The sequence below is a fragment of the Brachyistius frenatus genome, unplaced genomic scaffold (genome assembly GCF_029030835.1).
Source record: "Brachyistius frenatus isolate BFR_SWC_R1_liver_20210118 unplaced genomic scaffold, ASM2903083v1 Contig_2, whole genome shotgun sequence".
NCBI lineage: Eukaryota > Metazoa > Chordata > Actinopteri > Embiotocidae > Brachyistius > Brachyistius frenatus.
In genome coordinates this window covers 9230432-9244276 of record NW_027210601.1, presented here as the reverse complement: position 1 = coordinate 9244276, position 13845 = coordinate 9230432, and the positions used below count along the sequence as shown (strand labels likewise).

Genomic DNA, 13845 nt, shown 5'->3' with positions numbered 1-13845 from the left:
GTTGCACTATATTGTTAAATTGCATGGTGGACACATTTAATTTGAAGTATATTGAACAGGGGAGGACCCTGTTCCGCTACTTGGGCCCTCACGCAATGTGGGAATGACACGTATTACTATCCTCATGACGGCATGGATCTCCATCAGGAATGGAGCCATGCCCTTTCTGATCCGCAACTCAAAGTCCAACAGCAGGCCCGATCTGCTCGTGGTCACACAAAATGATATTGAGAGGGTATCTTTGGGCGACACGAGTGCTTCCACCCCACGTGTTTTTCCACATATCGCAAGCTGTTTGGCGCATCGTGAAAGCATTGGCCATGTGGAGCGAAACACACATGGCGAATCCTCTGTGCTATACCTCCGGCATGGATTTGAATGCACTGAAAGAAGGAGGGGTCTCCTACAGAAAAGTGCCCCTAGCGTCCTATGTAAAGCACAGCCACAATTCATTCACTTGTGGAATACATGTCTAAAACATTACACAACTGTCAATAAGACTTTTTGTAAATCATAGGCAGAGGCAGATGGTTTAAGCGTAGGTCACTCTGAAGATAATGTCCGTGTGAATCCATACATAGTTGGTATACTATATGGAATTTATGCAAATATTTGAATACCAGGTCCCCAAAAAGATTTAATCAGCGTAACATCTATCTATCTATCGATCTATCTATTCTGTCCTATTCTTTTCTACCTTCCTGACAGTTGTATTATTGTGGTGGCCATGGTTTGCATTGCTGATTAACTGTACTGCATTGCACTCAGTTGTGTTTGCAGTCAACCCTTATTGATGTAAATAGGGTGGACAAAATATTAAAAACACTTTTCAGTGTGCAGTATAATTCCACTGCATGTAGATGCCAATATGACCAATGCCTCTTTAAAACAAATCCAAGAACAAATTTTAAACTTCACTTAGTTTGCATTAGTTTTAGATTTGTGTATCTGATACACAGCATATCTGTATATATTTAGCATATTTGTTATATTAAGTTAACATCTTAAGGTGTGGTTGGTTGAGGTTTAAACTACATATATTGTATTGTATTGTTCACATGTGCTCAATAGTCAGAACACGTGACAGCATAATTTGAGATATCTACAGTAATGTCTGACAAGCCAGGGCATACATAGGGGTATATTTGAATCACAATAAATGTGTTATATGAGTTGTCCTATATGATTCAAAACTGTGAATTGTAGTCAGAAACTGTAAAATATAAAAAGTAAAATTACATCACCTTCTTTTATGTATGTCTTTATTGTGTATTTGCTGCTTTGTTTTGAAAAGTCACTTTAAATGTGTTTCATAAAGTAAAAAAAAAAAAATGCTGGAAAAGTGAGTTTAGGTGGGTGTAGCCTCCAATGCAGCCCTGCAATTGCCAGTGCAAAGAGCTGTGCTTTGAGCTGAGATGATAGCACTGTGCCCCTGCAGTGTTTGCTAATGAATAGGCCTAGGTGTGCATGCTCATGTAAAGCAGGTTACAAAGGCAGTGTTGGTTTAGTGGGCCCTTCAGCCACTGGCTCAGACTGGGGCCATGGCTGTCTCAGTGGGTTTACCCCTCTGCTGCTGAGCAAACACACCGAGCCCTCTGATTGGTCTAGAGGGCTGTCCAATCAGAGCGCTGCAGACCTGCTCCGTACTACTGCTGCTGGCTCGGCCTCAACGCGCTCATTCATTGGCTCCGCGGCTCGACTATTCTATATGAATCAGCGCGCCAATTATGCATTTCTCTCCATGTTTCTTCTGTTTGTCTTTGTCATAAGGCATAAAGATGTAACGAAACACGAGCCGGGGGACAAATCCGTGGCGCTTTTTGTAACAGTTCTCAGCTTTTCAGGAAGTTTATGCTGCGTTTGACTTTTAAGGGACATTCATTTAAATAGATTAATTAGAAAGAGAATAAAAGAGTGTTTCAAATTCACCTTAAGAGCATTTCTTAAGAACTTTTAATAGTTTTGTAATTTGCTTCAAGTTTCAACTCCTGGAAAGTTTCTTCATAACTTTTTTAGTCGGTAGTAAAATCCATAGATGTATTCTGTATGGACCAATATACGGAATTGATCAAGCCTGGTCGCCTTTCGTCGGCCTAGACAGACTCATACAATTTTTTATAACCCAGTTTATTTGGCTTTAATGATTTCCACTGCGAATGAAATAACGAAAGGCAACACGGAGGAGCTCGGTGTAAATGTGCTCTGTCTGCTGGAGGGTGTCTTCCAGGGGGCACTGAACATATAGCGACGGCAGTCATGTGAGAGCTCGCCTGGCTCCGTGTCGGTTTCAATGAACTGATGCATGGCTGCAGCCTGTCTGTGCGTATGTGAGTGGCTGCAGCCTCTGCAGGAGGAGTAGTGAATGTATCGCTGAGGAATGTACAGAAAGTCCCCCCGCCCCCAGTTTTCAGGACTCCTCGCTATGGACAAATTCCATAGGGGGCAAACTGACATAAAGTTTTAGACTTAGACTGCATCCTATGTGGGAAGAATTATGCCGTTAATGTCGGTGGAGGAAAAAGAACTGACAAAATCGATCTGGTTAAAGATAGTCCAGGATATTTCTAGAGGGAAAGTCAGAGAGACGAGAGGGGAGGTAGATTGTTTAAGTAAAACGCAGTTTATAGCCCAACTTTGAGCTGCTGGCCTCACTCCAAGATATAGATAGTCTACGTCGCCAAGCGCAAGGCTCTTTTGCAAAGCCCTTTAGGCTACAGTGAATCAAGGGATTCTGTTTTCCGGTGAGATTGCTTTATATTTTTTTTTAATTTATTTATTGTTAGGAGATTCAAATCTTTGCCAATCTTTTCTTTCCACTTAACATGAAATCCAGGGACTGACCGCTTCGGACAGTCAGGGAACAGTGTGATGAACGCCATGTTGAGGAGAGCTTTACAGTGACTGGTGCAAACCATGTCCTTTTCGCTGTTCATGCATGTATTTTGGGTCCTGACATGTGTTTTCTATTGCCATTAAGTGCTTTCATTTAGGATCCAAAGCCCAACAAAAATGGATGTGTTTTCTCCACAGATTCTGCTCTGGGATGACACCCCTCATCTCATTAGAAAATGGCGGTTTGTGCCCCCTCAAAACACATGCCAAGCAATTTTTTTTTTTTTTTTAACAGTATATGACGAGTTAATGCTTGCTGGTAAAATACTGAAAGAGCAAATATATTTCAGATAATATCTGTGTTGTTTTTAAAAGAATAATCCGAGAAAAGAAACTGCAGCTTTTCTTGTTTTTCCTCGTCACTTTTTTTCAAACAGGACTCAAATCCTGGAAATTCGTCTGTAAAAGTTTAATCACTCAAGACTGTTAGTAGCTAAAAGGATGATTTAAATGTTAAGATATTTAAAATGAAATAACTGCTGCTTTGTTTTGTTTTTTTAAACAGCTTCAAAAGCTATTTATAGCAGCCAAATACAGCTGCCATCATGTTTTGTATCAGTTTGCCACAACTATCTCTATATTTTGGAAGAAATATTTATCTAGTAGCTGGTAATTTGGTTAAATTCTGTACACACTGCATTTCACACACTGCAAGGCGTGTAAAAGGAATCATTTGAATTTCTTGTTTGTTTTTACTTTTCATTATTTCCACAAAAATATAGTTTGTTGCAAAAAAACATGTGTTGATCTTGTAATTTTGGTGAGCTCAAGATGACTCCATTTTGATGAGATTAACAGCACATGTTCATGCAGTGCAGAAGTTTGAGGAAACTGGGTGTTCTCATACAGTCACATGAATATTTGCAGACTTTGTCACTCATTGCAGCTATACTGTACGGCCATGTGCTTTAGCATGTAGCTTTGTCTCTCTTAGAGGGAAAACTTCCCCTCTGGCTGCTGTTGTTTACTGGTTTCTGCACCTTGATTGATTAGTTACACTGTGATTTGTGTTAAGAAAATGCCTCCCTTGGCAGCTCAAAAGCAATCAATTTCTTCAAAATCTTGCTTTGTGAAAGAAGAGAGAAACAGGATTTGTTGTGCTTCAAGATTTCACACTTGTAAATTTACATTTTATTGTGTTAATTGTAAAATAAAATGCATGATTTGTTTAATCTGAAATGGACTAAGTTCTATGTTCTCTCTTATTAGAAATATAGATGTTACTGACTGCATGTGAATGTTGAAAATTTAAGTGAACGTGCCAGGGGGTGATCAACTGTTAACTTCATGATTTTGGTAATTGATTTCAATGAAGGATTACAAATGATTTATGTATATTTTAACTGAGTTTTTGAACCAACAAACTTTTAAATGTTACTGCAGAATATTTAGGTTTTCTGCGGTTTGTGGATTGTCACCTGAATTCAGATCCAAGGTATACACATATGCAAACCAATTCAAGTTTCTAAGTTTTTAAATTAACAATTTTGTTATGACTATACCAAATTATTTTAAAGTAAAAAAAAAAAAAAAAAAGAATAAAGCACTAGTGCAGTAAAAAGCTGTTTTTTTTGTGGTTTAATTTGGAATCATTTCTTTAAGATATAAATGGATGTATTTAACCTCCAAAAATATAATTTTCTAAAAACATCATCCATTGACTGAGGTTAAGAACTTTTTCTAAACCCAAACTAAAATGATAAAAAAAGACTTCAGCTTTATATTTCTTGTGGACCTCTGTATCATCAGGAGCTGTGACTAATAAGTAAAACTTGTTATTCCAAGTGGAACCTCATGCTTATGGCTCAGACGTGAACCGGTCGAGGAGGTGGGGGTGGATTTAAGCCTTTACATCCCCCCCACCAGTCTTCATGTGTTCAGACCACAGACATGACCATGCTGCTGCCTGTTAACCTTCGGACATTGTCCCCTCCCAGTTTTCATCTGATCACAAATACATGTTCGAGCCACAGGTTGCACATGGTGTAGATACTTGGCGTGTTTGGTTCACCAGTATAAAACACTGACCTCTACAGTAAGACTATCTGATGAAATTCACAGAAAACTCTTAAAAAGATGAAAGAGGTCAATTTGAAGTGAAATCAGAATGCAGGGATTTGGTTGATCTTTTTTTTGCAAAGTTTTCGGTGTGGACGCTCTTCTTTTTAGTAAATGCATTGTGTCCGATGAAAAAGTACTGTTTTTTATTTATTTGAAAACAATGTACTTGTGTTCGTCTTTCTAAATGTTTGAATTAAGTTCTATGGGTGAAATTTGTCTACATGGAGCCCCAATAATGTAAATATCTACCCAGGGTGTCCCCTACTGGTCAGCCCATTGGTAGGCGACCCCTGTCATGACACCTGTGTGATTTCAGGGAAGAAAAACGTGCACAATACAACCTCAGACGTACCCATAAAAATCAAGACATTAATCTCCATTTTCTTTTATCAGTGTAGCTGCTCTCTACCCCAAATCTGATAAAAAATAAATAAAAAAAAAATATTTAAAAAGTGACTGCACTAACTGCATAATTTACTTGTTTTGTTATTCAAACTTCTGTAGGAAAAATGTGCATTGATGGAGTTCACTTGACATATATATCAAGGTGATAATGAGCATGGACTATTGGCCTCATGCATAATCTTTTTTGAGAAAGTCCTCATACTTTGACCCTTGTATCCTTCCAGCCAGTGGTTTTCTTGGAACCATAAGAATTATCTTTGAATCAGTGTGAATGAATGTATAACTCTGAGGGGCCCCCATGACTTGTCAGCAGTGATTATTAACCCCATTTGAATGAAGTGCCTTATTATTGAGCCAAAGATCTACAAGATAAAGAGCCCTCCGTTCCTTTAGGTTTACTCTGGTGATCAGGTTTTTCCTAATGCATAAACATGTGACTGGTTACATTGACTCAAAGAAGAAACTTGATCACACTGTCATCTATTCATCCCATTAAGAATGAAGCATTACTTTAAGGAAAATAACTATAAAGTCAATGAGGTGAAGTACATGTTAAAATCACACAAAAGTGAAGAAGTTACTGCATTTTATCGTGCATCATTGTAAACTCAAAACTGTGATTATGTTGCCAATTTACCAAATATTAAGTGTTGTTGTTTTTTTTCCTTCCACATCTTGTATCATGAAAATCATCTCATAAAAGCCTGGTAGTCTTCCTTGGTGTAGCCCGAATGAAAGACAACTGGACGTATGGGGAATATACAGTAGCTTGAAAGAGTGTCTACGGCTCTACTTTAAATCTGTGTGAACATTAACTTCTCATGCGCTACACCTTAGCGTTGGCTTTGTTCTGTGAAACTCTTTGTTTTCCCACCTCACCCACTCAACTTACAGCGTTAACTTTAACTCCCACCCATACAACTGAATCCCAACTTCAATTTCATGCACATTAAGTGAGAAAAACACCTTAGAAACTTTATAGTTTTCAGATATTTGTATTTCCATACAAACAAATGGCAATTAAAAAAAAAAAATGTAATACATGATATTAAAACTCTCTGGAAACAGTGAATTTCCACCAGAAAAAAAACAACCAGCGACTGAATGTGAGCCCCAACTACTGATTGCTGGTAACACTTTATTTTACAGCCTGATTTACCTGCTACTTACCAGAAAACTCAGAGCAAAGTAACTGTGAAAATACCGTTATCTTTACTGTAGTGTTTCTTATAGCTGCTTAATACAGTTTGTAAAATCGAGTGTCACCTTTCTTTACTAAAACGCAGCTTCCTTTCCCCATCACGAGGACTATGTTCAGAGTGATCAGAGCAACAAACCAGAAAAAAAACACCACTGAACAGAAAAAGGAGGATCCATGCGGCACAAACTGAAGTGGGAAGGAAGGATGCAACAGCGACAGTTGCGAAGTTCTTCGCTCACACTCGACATGTGTGCATCAAAATGTCAAAAAAATGAAGACACCTATTGCATGTAAACAAGAACGACCTCAAACTCAAGAGTTCAGTTGATACAGGCGTGCCGATTCAAATGTTTCCCTCAAACCCCTCGATCAACCACACGCCAGCATTTACACTGGTCTGCAAAGATGTTGTCAAATGCACACAAAAAAAGGACCCATTTTTTTATAAGTATTTTTACACACGGAATCCAAATTATGTTTCCAGAATTTCTTTATCACCCATAATCTTTTTTGTCGTTCCAGTATACTTACATGAACATGAAAAGGTGGTAACAAGGAGAGTTGCTGGACAGTAAGAGGGATATTCCTGAGGCCAGATATAGGCGCTAATCATACATGTGTACATTTTAGAAGTTTGCACATATTTTAAGACGATAAACAGCTGTATTTATAAGTAAGTAATATACACTCTGTCTCTTTAAAAGCAGGCCTGATAGAAAAACTCTTTTTTTAAAAAAAAAAGATTTGAATTTGGTGTAAAAAATTTAATGAAGCGTCACTTATTTGTTTGTGGGACCAAAAGAAAAGAGAGAAAATTTTGATGCCCAGTGTTATTGGAGGGAAGCTGAATGTTGAAAGAAGCAACTTAGTATCGTCCTGCAAAAAGAAAATATAAAACTTGGATTAGTACAGGTTTAAGTCAGAGCACTAATAAGATTGATTAGCTTTCGCCATGGAGTAGGGTACATAAACGTGTTTGACTATGTCTCACAGCAGCTTCACTTAATGTTGTAAAGTGATAAGCGTAAATGCAGTTGGGCGAGCTTCCTACTGTATGCATTTCTCTTCACACTTACGTGGGCTGTAGGAGCGAGACCGTGAGTGAGACCTGTATCGACTGTAGTAAGGTGATGGGGAGCGCCTGCGACTGCAAAGGGACAAAAAGAAAGTTTAATGCGCTCTCTCCCACCCTGTAACACCGACTCTGTACTCACAAATTAGTGCTCACCTATACCTGTAGTCATATTCGTCGTATCTGTCGTAGCGGTCGCCGCCACGGTCATAGTAGGAGTCTCTCCCCCTCCTGCCGCTGCCGCCGCCGCCGCCGCCACCACCGCCGCCGCCGCCGCCACCACCCCCTCCGCAATTACTGTTCGAATATGAACAAAAAGATGTCTTATCTCTTCAGAAACAAAGTCAGTGTCAAAACGGATTTCATTTACATTTATCAATGTGCTTTAATAAAGGACGAACAATTAAATACAAAAATGATACACGTGAGCTCTCATCCTCGCAGTTTTACTCCTGACAGCTCAGATGTACATTTCAACTTCTTGAGGACTTCAATGTGATGTCACACAATAGATTAAGGACACGGGCATGCACGATAGGAAATGATTGTTGATCTTACTGAGTTGGTCGGCCCATGTAGATTCCCGGTGTGGGGGTATGGGCACGTTTGGTAATGGAATAGTCGACTCGGATGCGCCTCCCATCCAGCTCCATGCCATTGGCTCGCTCCATTGCCTAAGGAATACGAGGAAGAAGATAAAGGTGTTATCGGACCATTATGAGCTCTCTGGTAAAAACAGTTTTATTCACAAAGGGCTACCAGCACACTGCAACTGTGCTATGAGGATGCATGACTGCACGGAAAGGAATTTTGAGGCAAGGCAGACATCTAGTGGCAAATTTATGTAATCGCACCTCAATAAAAATGTGACTGTGTAGTCTACCTGAAGAGGGGAGCACAGACAATATGTGTAATACAATATAAGAATATGGACGTAAAATGAAAGTTTAAAATATAATTTCAAGCGAATTAATCAAAAAAGTATCAAAGGATTAATCATGGCAATAAACAGACTCAACACTTCACTTTCCTTTGTGTCATTACTCTTTGACTCAGTGCCACTTTTTAGTCGAGCTGTTACTTAGGGAATACTTAAAAGACTCTGAACAGCATATGAATGCACTTAACTACAACAAAACAAATTTGTGTCAAGGATCCAGACTGAAGATCATTGGGTGTCTGACCAATAAACAACAACAACAAAAAAAAAATGCAAATATTTTCCATACCTCTTTGGAGTCCTCAAGCCTTTCGAAGTAAACAAAGGCGAAGCCACGGGAGCGACCTGTGCGCTGGTCGTACACCACATTGACCCCGGCCAGCGGACCATAGCGCGAAAACACCTCCCTCAGGTCACGCTCTGTTGTGTACAGGCTCAAGCCAAACACCCCCACACACTTGCTCGGATCAGGGTTCGCCTGGAAAGGTCAACAATAAAAGGGTCAGAGTTGCTGGTGTGGCCGACATCTACCCACCTCATGTTTTGCATATTAAATCCATTCATTGCATTAAATAAACAAAACGCTGCTCTTCACGTACACGGCAGCAATTTACATGCCGCTTCAGATCAGTTTTTCCTCTGCTTACTGAGAAAATACCATTTTAACTACAGTGGATTACGTGCTCCAACATTATGACAAATGGCATTTAACTGAGGCAGTTATTGAACTGCTACTAAAAAGTTAATAATCTACATATTCACAAGTAACGGTGCCACAGTAAAGTCTTGGTGGGTAAACTATAACAGCTTTAAAAACCCTTTAAACAGCTTTCAAAACGATGCCACAGGGAGTCTTGTATATACTACAAAACCGTTTCATTTGCCTCATGCTTGTTCTGAGCATCTCTCCTGTTTTGCATTGTCGCACGGACCTTAAAACAGCCGTGTCTACAAACATTGACCTTACACAAACTGTAGTCAAACATGGTGCTACAACAAAATGTCAACAGACGTGGGACCAATGAAATGTATTTAGTGTAACTGATGGAAATTTTGTGTGTCTCTTCCTCTTGTTTGCATTGTGGCTCCAGAAAGTCTCTTGCGTTGTCTGTCTTATTTGCAAGTGATTCCTTTTTGTTTCACTTTCCGCATCTAATTGACGACGCCCCTGTGTCCTTATCTTGTGATCTACAACCAACTCAGTATAACCATAAGAAAGCAGATACAAAGGGAATGGGAGTGACTGTCAACTGTATAAAATCTGCCCTACGGAGGAGTGACGAAAGAGCATTGCTGGACACCTCTCATGTAGTTGCTCCTTCTCGCAAGAATAAAATGTCCGATGTGTTTGATTTTGAACCAAGCCTCCGAGTAATTTTTCTAACAGTAACTATATACAAAGTATCGTGTTATTTACAGCCCATCTTTTCTTGTTTTTTTTGTTAAACTAAACATCAGCAGGTTTCTACGAGTAAGTTTCAAAATGCACTAACTTAAGAGGGACTCATATTTAGTTTACTATATAGTCCATACATATTTGACTAATTGTTGTCATAGTTTAACAGCTACAGCAGAATATAATTTAAATACATTAAGATTACATGCACACATTTGTTGTAACAAATCAATTTGTTACAATAAAATGAACATACATTACTTTGATACTGATACCACTTTTTAGGTATTGAAATGTTGACTAAGGCCACTTTCGCACTGTACTTTAAGTTGGTAGGTATTCCAATAGATAGAGAGTTATTTTATTAATCCCCAAGGGGACATTTTTTCAGATGAAAATTTATACATTACAAATACACATTGAAGATATAAAAATCTGTTTAATATGCCATTTTGGTTGCTAACCAGCCCCTCTGTCTAAAAACAGCAAGTTCTTTTCTCTTGCTCTTATCCAGCCCTGCAGTGGGAGCTGCACTTTTGATCCACACACAAACATTACTCTTTCCCAAAATATGTCTGAAGGTCCACGTACCCTAACATCAGCGTCACCGCCGTGACTGTGTGCTTCTTTTGTGAAGTCATGGCTCTGTTGATATAATGAAGGGAGGTAAAGGTTAATCAAAGGGGTTATTAAATGTCATGCCAGAGTGGATTCCCACAACAGTTACCACATTCATCTGATAAAATATGTCCTTACGAATGCTAAAATAATGAACAAGTGATCTCTTGACCATAAAGTGATAAACTGCCTAATTAAACAATACTCTCTTCAATACAATTTTAAATTAGATTTCAACTTAAATATAGAGATAAAAAAAAAGAAGAAGGAAATGTAAATAAAAACATTACACACTGAAAGGAAAACAGATATTCGGATGGTCGTAAAAACATGTAGCAGCTTCACATCAAAATGTGTCCAATGAAGTGTGAATTCACATGAATATGTTTTTACTTATATGCATGACCCGTTTAAAAAAATATAAAAAATCTCTCCCCAAATATTTTGACTAATTCTATATATAATCTCCATAGTAACAGATCAAACAGTATATTCCTATCTCCTCCCTATTTGAAGGATAAGATGTAATTAGTCAAACTCCCCAAAAATCTGAATGTGTTCAAAATGTCAGCAGTAACACAATATAAATGTGTGGGTCCTTCAGTTCTCCTTCCACGGCACGCTGGACTTTGACCCGTCCTCAGGTCTCATCACACTCACCCTGCTGCCTGTGTGACGGCGCCGGTTGGACATAGGGGATGTGCTCTGGCTCCTCCTGCGGCGGTTCTCAGGGCTGTAGGAACGAGAGCGGGACTTCCTGCGGTGGGAATGGGACCGAGAGTGTGAGCGGCGGTTCGAGTGCCGCCTAGAACGAGACCTGAAAACAAGAAGCGATGAATTGCATGGTGAGTCAGATGAGAATGTTCTGGACAACAATAGCAGAACACAGCAGATTTAAAGCACCACTTAACTTTATATATATATATATATATATATCAATGTAAGAATGCCAACAACATACCTAGATTTAGAGCGAGATCGGGATCTGGACTCAGAGCGTTTGGAGGCCCGGGATGGGCTCGGGGAGCCAGACCTGCTCTCCGACTTGACCCGAGCTGGACTCCCACGATCCGATTTAGACGGGGAGCGTGACCCCTGTTACCACAGCAGCAAGTTAACAACTTTCTCTTGGACAAAATGATTTATTTCTTTACACAGAAACACAATCAAGCACAGTGTATTGAAATGTAGTAGAACAGTACACCTGTCTAAAATGCACAGCTTGTGTACTGTGGAGGAAAGGGTTAGTGATCTTATAATTTCAACAAATTAATCTTTGGTTTGCAATGTAGCATATTATTAATCATAAATAGCAATTGTGCAAGACATATTTATGTCCAGGTCCACCTGGGCCATCATGGGAAAAGTAAGGACATGCATTTTTTTACATTACAGAAAGGGAGCATGATAGAAGAGACATTGTGACACAAACAGTGTATTTACTTAACCTAGGGACACATTCATTCTTCCAGATTCTTTACACGCTACTCCCTTCTCTCAGGTTTTCTATCCTTCTTCATTCTTCTTTTTTCAGTTTTCTCATTTTCTGATTCCAGGTCTGTTTCATTTTAGCCATTACACTGCAAGCGCGTCTATCTGACACCATTCTTCCGTCACATTTCCTCCCTTTCCACTTCTACGTTCTGCTCTGTAAAATGTTTTCATTAGCCTTCTTTTATCTTGAAAATTTTCTTCATCATTCTTGGATAAAACTCTTCAAATCCTTCACGTTCAATAACCTTAATGAAAAAAGAACATTCAATAAAATTAAAGATCATTAAAGGTTTAGGAAAAGGGAGATAAATGAGATGAATAGGAACACTGAATGCAGTACAATTACATTGATGCTACAATAGATTTTTTTAAGTTTTTTTTTTTTTTAAATATTACAGAAATAATGTAAATGAGCAAAGTTACACATAGTTGCGAATAAATAATATGTCGTAGCAAGGTTTTAATTTTTGTTTATATTCGAGAATGAAAGCTGAGAAGGAAGAGTGGCTGAAAACGACATCGTATGTGGGTCAATGCTACAGCAGACAAAACCAAAACCAAGTACGTAAATGTTAAATAATGGCTGCAGCGGTGCTGTCCGCTTAAAATAATAATAAATAAATAAATAAATAAAATTAAAAAAAAAGAAGGACTCGATATAAACGTCGCAGATAGTTCGTAAATATTTTGTTTGGCAAAAAAAAAAAAAAAAAGAAGATTGGGGAGCAATAAAGTGGAAAACGATACCGAGGTTTGGCTTTAAGCGACCGGGTGACGAGCTCGTCTGGTAGAAGCAGTCTTTGCTAGCAAATCGTTAAAAAGAATAAAACAAATAAATAAATAAAAACTACTTTCGATAACAGTGTTTGTCTTGAGGCGAGACGGAAAGACTCGTCTCACACAACAAAGCATGTAAGGCAGCCTTCGGCTATTAAAAAAAAAAAAAAAAAAAAAAAAAATTAGCGTTAGCATCGAGATAAATTAGCTGGAGGTGAATTCAAACAATGTTCTTAATCGGAAGACGCAACAGGAAGAAAAGCCAAGATATTTAATATCATTTGACGCGACTACGTACCCGTCTTTCGAAGTTTCCATCCTCAATGTCACTCATTGTTCCGTATTGCTAATAGACACGGGGTGTTTTGGTTTTTTTTGGAGGAAATAAACTGCACTGATGCCGCTTCCTGACCAGTTATTAGCTAGAAGATGGCGCGTGAGGCCGGTGGTGTGTTTATGCGCTGCAGAGTCTGACGTCATCTCCTGTGTCGTCTGACACGCCCCTTCGTTCAAAAAAAAAAAAAAAAAAAAAGAAGAAGAAACATGGCGTCCGTGAACGCATCATGACCACGGCACGGTGTGGAAACGTGGTTTTGCCCCACGATGAGGCAGTGGAAGGAGAGTTTAGATACTTAAAGTAAAAGTAGAGATCACTTTATCACAATCAACTTTAAAAACCCGTTTCTTTTCGGACTGAAAAAAAAAAATATGTTGACTTTGAATTTTTTATAAACTGCTTAAATTTTCCTTTAAGGGTTGAGAAAATTCTCCTACTTTTTAAGCAAAATAAACTATTTAAATAAAAAGACCTTAGATTAGCTCACGAGGCTGAGAACGACTTTAGAGGTGGGTGGTTCACACAGGACGGTGACGCTACAGACATGATGATCTGATAGAATATGATGCATGGCTGGAGCTTTAACTTCCAAAGAGAATATGAAGTAGTTCAAATTATCACCTTAAATAATTAGCCTACAGCAGCAAAAACA

At 38.7% G+C, this 13845-nt stretch overlaps 1 protein-coding gene across 2 annotated transcripts; it reads right to left on the bottom strand.

The window, feature by feature from the left end:
* Positions 1-6333: 6333 nt before the first annotated feature.
* On the bottom strand, positions 6334-13292 carry tra2a (transformer 2 alpha homolog). Of its 2 annotated transcripts, none has more exons than XM_069698441.1 (9): positions 13155-13292; positions 11547-11680; positions 11246-11402; positions 10559-10612; positions 8861-9049; positions 8190-8305; positions 7788-7928; positions 7636-7706; positions 6334-7435 (listed from the first exon to the last, which is right to left on the bottom strand). In XM_069698441.1, exons 1-9 carry the CDS (start codon positions 13188-13190, stop codon positions 7425-7427), a joined length of 909 nt encoding a protein of 302 aa, XP_069554542.1. In that variant the 5' UTR covers positions 13191-13292; the 3' UTR covers positions 6334-7424. The 2 variants fall into 2 exon arrangements, with proteins under 2 accessions (XP_069554542.1, XP_069554549.1); XM_069698448.1 differs by having other exon boundaries at positions 7794-7928.
* Between the last annotated feature and the right edge of the window lie 553 nt (positions 13293-13845).

What these genes read in the sequence shown, in the direction of transcription:
- tra2a (XM_069698441.1), bottom strand. Translation starts at nt 13,190, where the DNA reads ATGAGTGACATTGAGGATGGAAACTTCGAAAGACGG. An exon ending in GCCGTCACACAGGCAGCAGG is followed by an intron (nt 10,613 to 11,245) that starts GTGAGTGTGATG and finishes TTATATCAACAG; the next exon opens with AGCCATGACTTCACAAAAGA. An exon ending in TACATGGGCCGACCAACTCA is followed by an intron (nt 7,929 to 8,189) that starts GTAAGATCAACA and finishes ATATTCGAACAG; the next exon opens with TAATTGCGGAGGGGGTGGTG.